Raw genomic sequence first — 10,315 nt, forward strand, 5'->3', positions numbered from 1 at the left:
CATTGTATATGTACATATGGGACTAAAGGACGGTATCCTGGGAGATCCCCGATTTGTTATTATTGGTGGTGAGTTGTATTTCTTTTTCGTGCATACCTTGTTTCTGTATAGTTGTTGTTGTCCTGTACATCCTGTGTTATTTTACTGTTGTACTTATTTATAGTGTTCTTCTCTATACTGTTGACCTTATTTTTTTATTTAATCTCAGTAGAGCCCTGACCTTCCTCGTCACTACACAATCGAGGTTAGGCTTGGCACTTACTGAGTACCGTTGTGGTGTACTCATGCCCCTTCTGCGCATATTTTTCATGTGCAGATCCAGGTACCCTACTCAGGCCTACCATCCTTGAGGGAGGTGACTGCTCTAGAGACTTCAAGGTACATCTGCTGTGTCCGCAGACCGAGAAGTCCCTTTCTATTCTAGTTGTTAAACATTGTCGGTTTTGTATTTTTATTTCTTGTTAGATATTCTGGAGTTAGACTATTAGATATTCCAAAGGCTTGTGTTTCCGTGAGTTTCCGAGTTTTGGGATAGTGTACTTGGTTTCGAGAAGGTTGTGTTGTACATGTCGAGCGACATTATAACTATGGTTTCCATTCAGTTATTTTGGTTTTTGATGATTTCTTCCGCGAGTTTTGTTAGGCTTGTTACGCATTTGTTAGGCTTACCTAGTCGTAGAGACTATGTGTCATCACGACAGTTCACGGAGGGCGAACTGGGGTCGTGACATTTAAGTATCTCTTATACTCAAAAATACATCAAAATAACTGATAGATCAAACACAAACTCTGTTCAATTATAGTCAATATACAATTGGTGCTACTGGGCCGCAATTATCGAGCCTGAAACCCATATATGAATATTTAATAATTAAATATTGTATAATTATAAAAAATTATTTAATTTACAAACAAACATATAAAATGATAAAACTAACATGTAAAATAATAAAACTAACACATAGAAGTATTCAGGATAAATTGGTGCTAATGGGCTCCAAAAATCGAGCCTAGAATCCATACGTGAATATTTAATTATAAAAATTAATTATTTAATTTATAAACTAACATATAAAATTATAATAAAACTAACACATAAAAGAATTCAAGATATCTTGGTGCTATTGGGCCGCAAATATCGAGCTTGGAACTCATATGTGAATATTTAATTATAAAAATTAATTATTTAATTTACAAAGTAACATATAAAATTATAATAAAACTAACACATACAATAATTCAGGATATCTTGGTGCTACTGGGATGTAAATATCGAGCCTGGAACTCATATGTGAATATTTAATTATAAAAATTAATTATTTAATTTACAAACAAACACATAAAATTATAAAACTAACATGTAACTAATGTTGTTTAATTTACAGTAGACGACATGTAGGTGCCGCCTATTTATCCCGGACCTTCCATCGATGAGCTACTGTCGTTACAGGGTGATCATAGGTCCGCCCACATATGAGAGGGAGGGAGAGTTACTCTCCCAGACTCTCCGCATCATGAGAGTGGATGACATGTGGGACTTTCTGCATGACAGAGTTCTCCATGCCCGTGTAGTCACACACCTGCGGGAGATGGGTTTCTCAGGATTTTGGAGATCGGGCAGCTGCAGCTCAATTGGTCTTTGGTCACGATCGTGATAGAGCAGTGAAGATCGGAGACGCACACATTCAACCTGCTCATTGGCGAGGCCACCATCACACTACAGGACGTGGAGGTTTTATATGGGCTGCCCGTTGATGGACACCCCATTGCTCTGCTGCATGGAATGAGAGAGATGACACGCGTGCAGTACCTGGACATGCTGTAGCGACTCACTACTTTCTGGCCAGAGGATGAGAATGTACTGGCTAGGACCGGTCATTTTTCGTTGAAGACTATTCAACAGTGGTTGGAGGCATTGCATCCTGACATCGATGGTGATACACCGGATTATCATGTTGACCGGTATACGAGGTTGCTGTTACTCCTTATGTTTGGAGGGGTCTTGTTCTCGAACACTTCGGGGAACCTAGTAAGCTTGAGATTTCTTCATCATCTTGAGCTGCTAGATGATTTACCCCAGTACAGTTGGGGTGTTGTTGTTCTCAACTACTTGTACAGGCAGATGTGCCGAGCGAGCATGGGCACCCAGCGTGACATTGCTGGATTTTTGCGGCTACTACAGGTGACAACATATTCAAATACTCTATTCATTTTAACATACCTAGTAAAAATACATCTTAAATTTTACGTCAACTTTTTATGTTAGGTTTGGGCCTAGAAGCGGTTCCTGCAATTGCAGCCACCTCTACCTCCATTAGATCCGGATGTACCACCTCTGTTGCTCCCTCTAGCTAGGAAGTGGGTTCTCCGGCGAGGACATGCGTGCGAGTACGAGGCTCGGCATAATCTCTCCTTGTGTAGGGATATCTTGGATTTGCTGGATGGCGCACAAGTAAATGTATATCTAAGTTTACTTGTCATAGCTTCAAACACAAGTTGTGTATACTGACTTTTTCTGTTCCTACTTAATTGTTCATCTAGACGCCATACAGCGACGCGTTGATAGCTGGCTTGCCCTGTTATTGCTCGGCCGACCGACTTATGTGGGTCACTTCTGTCCGGTTGATCTGCCTTAATATTGTGGAGCATCATGCCACCAAGCGGGTACTACACCAGTTTGGTGGTCCGTAGCTTGTACCGACACCGCCCACCTGGCAGACCACACATTACCAACGGGATGATCGTACCAGGGTGGACGACGCATATTTGGCATGGCTACAGGAGCAGATATTTACTTGGGACCGGCGATTTGACCTGATTCTGCCCCTCCCCCCTGATAAGTTGGTATTTTACCAACTTATCTTGTCTTTAAACCTATATTTTTGCTATGTTTGAGCGATAAAATCATGTGTTCAATGTCATTTACTTCTATTTTACAGGTTGTATGTGATTTAGAGGTAATGGTGAAGAAACCAAGTAAAAACAAGTTAAAAAGGAGCTAAAATGGACAATGAGAAACTGCCCAGTGGTTTACTCTTCGCGAACGCGAAGGTACAATGCGAACGCGAAGAAGCAGGCCGCTAGACCTTCGCGAACGCGAAGTACACAACGCGAATGCGATGAACCAGAACCTGAACCTTCGCGAACGTGAAGGACCAAACGCGAACGCGATTCCTGAGGAAAGCAAACCTTCGCGACGCAAAGGTGTGATCGCGAACGCGATGAAGAAACTGGGCGTGAAAACTAGGCAGTTCTGGAATTTCACATTTTGGACCCCAAACCCTTTAATACCCAAACCAGCTCATTTGTAAAGAATCTTTGGCTTATTTTCAGTTCCATAGACTAGAGAAGAACAAGTTTTGGAAGCTAGGGTTTGCACACACACTTGGGTTTTGGAGATTTCAAGTTTATGGTTAAGGATTTCTTACCCATTTATGTTGCTTTCTTCATTTCCTTGCTTTGTATTGTATATCTAAGTGTGTAGTATTTTATTCAACACTTGAATCTTATTTATGGAAATATTTATGTTTAAAGTGTGGATTAAATACCTTGTTGTGCTTATGTATTGAATGATTTTTATCCTTTTATGAAGTGAGTTATTGTTACTTTAATTATTCTTGTTCTTTAATGTTTACAAAGGGATTAGCTAACCCTAAGAATCTCCCATTAACTCCGAATTAATTTTGGAAAAGATAATTTGGGGTTGGGAAAGATTAAATAACAAGAACTTGAGTCTTTAACCCTCATTTTATAGATTCTATCTAGGGATAGGATTGAACTACTTGTAGTCATTCTGGTGTGCTTAATCTCTTAATTGGGTTAGGAATAAGTTAATTAGGAAGTCTTGTTAGTCTTCGGAAGAAGCTAATTAAGAAATATTATCCGTGGCTAATTAACATAAACTCGCTCATATTTGTAAAATCATGAAATACATTGGATCGTTACTTGAGTGTAATTCCCGATGCAACCATACTTGTAGCCATTGATCATTTTACTCGCTTTCTAGGTTAGTTTACACTTCGGCATTTAGATATAAACATTTTCTAAACCAAAATCTAAGTGTTTGGCATTGCACGATAAGTGATAATTCTCTTACATTCCTAATCGCCTATATATTGTTCTCTGTGGGATTCGACCCCGACTCATAGTTGGGTAAATTATATTGCATGCAACCGTGTCCATTTACTTTTTAGTAGTGGATTTGGCATCATCACCCCCCCACCGAGTCGGCCGGATACTAAGCATGATATGGGCTGGTACCGCAGCATTACCCGACTTTTCATCGGGAATCCCATTCATCGAGCTGGCGGTCGGTACGTTTCATACGCCGGAGGCACGAGGCACTGGTATGTTATTGGTATTCTTACTTATAACTGTGATCTAGCATTCTGTAATTTATCTTTTACATGTTGTGCAGGCTATTGGCCTACAGTTATTCCACCAGTTGGGACTGCAGATGAAACAACATGTCGGCGAGAGAGCGGTCACTTTGCACAAGTATGGTCGGTAGTTAGAGCTGGCTGCTCGGACACTAAATCGAGCTAGAGAGGATGAGCGATTAGAGCACGTCCCTGCTTATGCGGTGCTAGAGCACTAACATCGAGATAGGCCTATCCCACGAGCGAAAGTAGCATGAGGCAGGGCTGTCCCATGAGGAAAGGGTGCCCCACTAGGCAAGGTTGTTCCATGTGGTCGTGGGGGCCGGCGAGGAGGTGGTCCCCAGCAAGGGGGCGTTGAGGCACCTGTTCAGGTACCTGTTGAGGATGTTGGAGCTGATCTTCCGAGTGACCTCCATCAGCCAGACGAGCATCACAGCAGCATGTCGTCATACAGCCTTCAGCTGGCGTTCTCTCCAGCAACATCGTAGGTAACCCCGTCAGATCCATTATTGATCACGTGCACAAGCATTACCGAAGATGATTAGGAGCAGTTATGTCACGACCCCGGTTTGCCCTTTGTGAACCATCGTGATGGCACCTAGTCTCTACGACTAGGTAGGCCTAACAATGCGAAAAAATAAACAAAAATTGCGGAAAATATTATTAAAAACCGAAATAGTAAAATAAAATAGCGTTTAAGATGCTGCTCGGCATATACAATAACTAATCTCGAAGCTAACAACATTACCCAAAACCCGGAATCTCATGAAACACAAGCTTTTGAATATCTACAAGTGTCTAACTCCAGAATATCTAACAAAGAAAAGAAATACAGAATGGCTAATACTTAAAAGTAGAATAGAAAGGGACTCTTCAGTCTGCGGACGCGGAAAATATATCTCGGAGTCTCTACAAGTGCCTCATCTCAAGTGTGATAAGTCCGAGTGGAAGTACCTGGATCTGCACATAAAAAACATGCACAGAAAGGGCATGAGTACACCACATCGGTACTCAGTAAGTACCAAGCCTAACCTCGGTTAGGTAGTGACGAGGAAGGTCAGGGCCCTACTGAGGTTAAATAAAATACAAGGTGTAACAGTATAGAATGAGACAGTATAATTAAGTGCAACAGTAGGAAATAACACATGATAGGAAGAACAACACAAATTATAACTGAGACAAGATATTCACAGAAAAGAATACAGCTCACACAGAAATAACAACTGGGGGATCTATTGGTATCCCGAGGATCTCTTGGTATCCTTAATATATGCTAGGGATCTCTTGGTATTCTGAGGATCTCTTGGTATTCTGAGGATCTCTTAGTATCCTCAATATACATGCTGGGGATCTCCCGGTTCGCGTAGCTTTCATAAAGTGTTAGTCCTCACTCGATTGCTCAAAGCCGGTTACCAACTCGACCTCGAGGCATTATAATCGATGGCTCGAGGCCTCGATCTCCAACTGTTCGGTTCGATTGTCATACCGTTCCTAAGTTGTAATCTTGATTTCTAACCTTTTACTCAGCATCCATTGTTTAACAACTAACATAAAAATAGATCACGTATTTTTAGAACCTCATAATCAAATTTAATTGTTATTACCATTTTCACGGTAAACAGACATCAAAATGATATTGAGGGGAAACCAATTAACTTTCCTCTTTATTAGCTTCCTTTAGGAAGTCCAGTTATAAGAAGGTATAAGGATTCTGAATAACTAATGCAAAGTTAAGTGCATAACAACTAATTAAAGAAATGATCATACAGCCTAAATATGATAGTATAACAATTCACTAAACATAAACAAGCACAAGTTTTGCACAATGTAAGTAACTTTAAGAAGTCCGTCATTAAACAATATAAACTATCCTCAGCTCTATGACTCAGTCAAATAGCATTTCTTTTTAACTTGTTCATGAAAAGTTGAAGTGATTTAAACTTCTTATAAGAAAGTAAGAAAGCTCCTCATACGTAGTGTTTTAAAGCAAAATCTAGCTCAAAAAGCAGATACCTTATCGCCTAATCCTTGAGCAGCAGCAAGAGCTTGAGCCCTCTCGGCTTGTACAGGACTCAACGTGATGCCTTGAGCTGTAGCGCCATATTTCTTTGCAAGGTACCTAGAACTGCCTCCTATCCCGCATCCAACATCAACTATGGACCTTGGTTTCTTTGCCAGATCATCTGAAAATTCATGTTAGGAAATTAAGGTATACAAGAAAAGAGGGGTCTATTTCCAGAATTCATAACTACAAAAAGGGAAGCTTAAAATTATAGAGTCTCATCACTCATGTAGATACCTCAGGATTCTAGAGTAGGAAATAAGAGGAGAGCAGATTGCAGGGAGACATCACTTATTAAATGATGTCCTGCCATGCAGCAGCAGCAACAACAACTACTATACCTCCTATGTTGCTCAGACTCTCCGAAAATATCGCCGGGTGCGTGTCGGATTCTCCAAAAGCAGTGTATTTTTGGAGGATCCGACATGGGTGCGGCAGTATTTTGGAGAATCCGCGCAACATAGTATACCTCAATCTTAAACAAGTTGGTCGGCTATGTAAATCTTCACTGACCATGTTCCCCATACAAATTTATCTTGCTTCCGACATTTTACAGAATAAAAATAAAATAAAATTTACTAGAAGTTCTCTATATTTCCTACAACCATAAAAATCTCTACTAGGGCTTAAGGACTCCTAAAAAGTATAGGATCTAAAGTACACGTACATTAACATGAATAAGATAAATTCCCAATTAATTGGTATTGCCTATATAAATCAAGTTTTTCCGTATACCTTTTCTCTAAATCTGCATTGATTCCAAGAGATTGTAGGTATATCGAGACAACTTCCTTTCATATGATTAAAAATGATCACATTCTCCGGAAGGTGCAATATATGGGGTAAAAGAATACAATAAGCACTCTCCATTTCCTCATCGTACAATCACAAGATTGGATCCAGCTGACATAAGAACTCTATTAAACAAACCCTTGTATACAGGTCATACAGCAATTGTCAGATTCTTGCGTCATGTAAGATATCACAAATAGCAAAAATGTAGAGCTCGGCTTTTCAAAAGTGACAGGCAGAAGCGGATTCAAGATTTGAGATTTATGGGTTCCTATCGTAATTTTAAATTAATATGCAATAATAATTGGATTCACAGTTAGATATTTATAAATATTTAGCGAATTTCTTAATATAAATACAAGAACTACACAAGAGTTATTGGGTTCCTGGGAACCCATACTCAATGCTCTAGCTCCGCCCGGTGACAAGTAAACTTACTCAATATTGCACAACCCAAAATCGACTATCTGGCCCATAGAGACATAAAACAAAATCCAAATTGGTATTTCCCTAACAAACAACACAGTCAATGCTTGTAGGTTATAACAGGACATCACATTTAGCCGTTACTATCAATATATTCACAACTGAAACAAGAAAAGAAGTCAAGCCTTTTCCCCATAATCTAAATACATATTGTATCCTTCACCCCTTTTGTCTTCAAAACTTCTGTTTCCCAATTTCTTGGACGCAAAGTCAAAGGCCTTTCCTTTCTTCCAAAAAATCCAACCTTTTAAATCAATAACAGTAAAAGGGTCTAAAACTAGAGACACACTTCAAGATTTAAGTACAAAACACAACTATATTCAGATTAACAATAATATTATATTCTTCAAAACTTTACAACTAAATATATATAGTTCAATTCAAGTCGAAGGCGTGCTGCGCAAAACTATCAAAGAAAAAGAAGCCCATTTACCAGAAACAGAAGCAAAACGTAGAGCCCGTTCAATCATACGGATCTGAGCAGCACGATGATCAGAAAGTGCAACAGATGATTGAGGTTCATAAAATCCATGATGCATATGGTCACCCCAAATATCTTCCCAAATCCCTGATGACTCATCATATAATTCTGCTATTCCTTTTTTCAACTCTTGTTGATTCTGTACATCAATTTCTGGTGTTGACACATCATTCATTGCAGCAACACCTGTCATTCTTCTTCTGGTTCTAGTATTACTATTACAAGTTCTAACACTTCTTCTTGTTGTTTCTTTGATATTGTGAATCTGTTGCAACTGTGGTTTATGGAGAGTGAAGATAAGGGAAGAGGGACACGTGGGGTTAAGTGATTGGATGGAATAAGCAGAATAGCACGTGCTGCCCATCTTACCATATATAAAAAAGTACAGCAGTGACTCGATTATTGAATGAATGAAGGAGAAAAACAATGGCAATTGGCAAAGAATTACGACTATTTTTTATTTACAACAAGAAGATTGGAGTTTCGAGAAGAAATGGGCTGCCCAATGGAAATGGGAAACGATTGTTTTTTGTGATTTGGAAACTGACAACAGTCACATGCCAAAATATCCTCAACGTGGAAGTTGGAACATTTGGTATTTTTCTTGGTTTTTCTGAATTTAATAAGAAGTCCATTTGTTATCATGATAATAAACTAGATTTTAATAAGAAATCCATTTGAGAAATATTTATGGAAAGAAAATCTGGTTTAAAACAGATAGGATTTATGTTTCTTGAAAACTTCTCCAAAAATTCTTCTAATCCGAGTATTTCAAATGGCATGGAAGTGTAACGACCCGTTTTGTCGTTTTGAGCTCTAGTGTGTCGTTCAACAGTTTGAGGCCATGAACAGCTTCACTTCAGGTATTATGACTTGTACGCGTAGTTGGAATTGAATTCCGGGAAGTTCGGAGTTGATTTGGAAAGAGAATTCTTATTTCGAAAGTTTTAAGTTGGAAGAATTGACTAAGATTGGACTTTTGAGTAAACGACCTCGGAATTGGGATTCGAAGGTTCCAACAGGTTCGTATGATGATTTCGGACTTGGACGTATGTCCGGATCGGATTTTGGAAGACCCGGGATCGTTTCGGCGCCTATCGTGGAAGTTGGCATTTTTGAAAAAAATTCATAAATTTGGTTTGAAGTGCAATTTCAGTGTTATCGATGTCCGTTTGGGATTCCGAGTCTAGGAATAGCTCCGTATGGTAATTCTGGTGTTGGGAGCGCGATCGGAAGTGAATTCGAAGGTCCGTGGGTCATTTTGGAGTCATTTGGCTAAAGATAGAAATTTGAAGGTTTTTGAGGAGTTTGACTGGAAGTGGACTTTTTGATATCGGGTCGGATTCCGATTCCGGAAGTTGGAGTAGGTCCGTAATGTCGAATATGACTTGTCTGCAAAATTTGAGGTCAATCGGATGTGATTAAGAGATTTCGGCATCAAATATAGAAGTTTGAAATTCTAAAGTTCATTAAGCTTGGATTGGACTGCGATTCATGGTTTTAGCGTTGTTTGATGTGATTTGAGGCCTCGAGCAGGTCCGTGTTATGTTATGAGACTTGTTGGTATGTTTGGACGGGGCCCTAGGGGCCTCGGATGTGTTTCGGATCATTTTGGGCTATTTTGCAATAGTTGATGCTGGTGTCTGGTGTTGTTCTTTGCGTTCGCGAGGATCCTCTCGCGTTCGCGAAGAAGGATTTGGCTTCACGGACTTTGTTCTTAGCGTTCGTGAAGAGATCCTCGCATTCGCGATGAAGGAAATCTCTGTTGCACAGGTCTAACTTCGGAGGCTTATATCTTGCAATCTATAAGAAATTTGGAGATGATCCAACAATAAAAGTTGTAGCCCTTTGTGTCTAGTTTTCAGAAACGTAAACTATTTAGCATTTGAATTTGTGTACAAAAAGTTATGGCTAGTACACTACAGGCTATCCGGAAAGATGAAGAAGAAATTTGTATTGCACAAGGCTGACTTTAGCAGCTTATATCTCAAAATCTATAAGAAATTGGGAGATAACCAAAACATGGAAGTTGTAGATCTTGGTGTATAGTTTTCAAAAAAATTAAATAATTTGTCATTTGGAGTTTTATACAAAATGTTATGGCCATTATACTAG

General features: G+C 39.4%; 1 protein-coding gene across 1 annotated transcript; it reads right to left on the reverse strand.

Annotated features, from left to right (window-relative positions):
* Nucleotides 1-5,017: 5,017 nt before the first annotated feature.
* On the reverse strand, nucleotides 5,018-8,704 carry LOC104241965 (gamma-tocopherol methyltransferase, chloroplastic-like). The gene is made up of 3 exons (XM_009796940.2): nucleotides 8,153-8,704; nucleotides 6,393-6,562; nucleotides 5,018-5,339 (listed from the first exon to the last, which is right to left on the reverse strand). Exons 1-3 carry the CDS (start codon nucleotides 8,562-8,564, stop codon nucleotides 5,289-5,291), a joined length of 633 nt encoding a protein of 210 aa, XP_009795242.1. The 5' UTR covers nucleotides 8,565-8,704; the 3' UTR covers nucleotides 5,018-5,288.
* Between the last annotated feature and the right edge of the window lie 1,611 nt (nucleotides 8,705-10,315).

This window comes from Nicotiana sylvestris, chromosome 8 (genome assembly GCF_000393655.2).
Source record: "Nicotiana sylvestris chromosome 8, ASM39365v2, whole genome shotgun sequence".
Classification (NCBI taxonomy): domain Eukaryota; kingdom Viridiplantae; phylum Streptophyta; class Magnoliopsida; order Solanales; family Solanaceae; genus Nicotiana; species Nicotiana sylvestris.

Coding starts and splice junctions, on each gene's coding strand:
- LOC104241965 (XM_009796940.2), bottom strand. CDS start 8,564: ATGGGCAGCACGTGCTATTCTGCTTATTCCATCCAATCACTTAACCCC. Junction 6,563..8,152: donor ACGTTTTGCTTCTGTTTCTG/GTAAATGGGCTT, acceptor ATGAATTTTCAG/ATGATCTGGCAAAGAAACCA. Junction 5,340..6,392: donor CTCAAGGATTAGGCGATAAG/GTATCTGCTTTT, acceptor TTTTATGTGCAG/ATCCAGGTACTTCCACTCGG.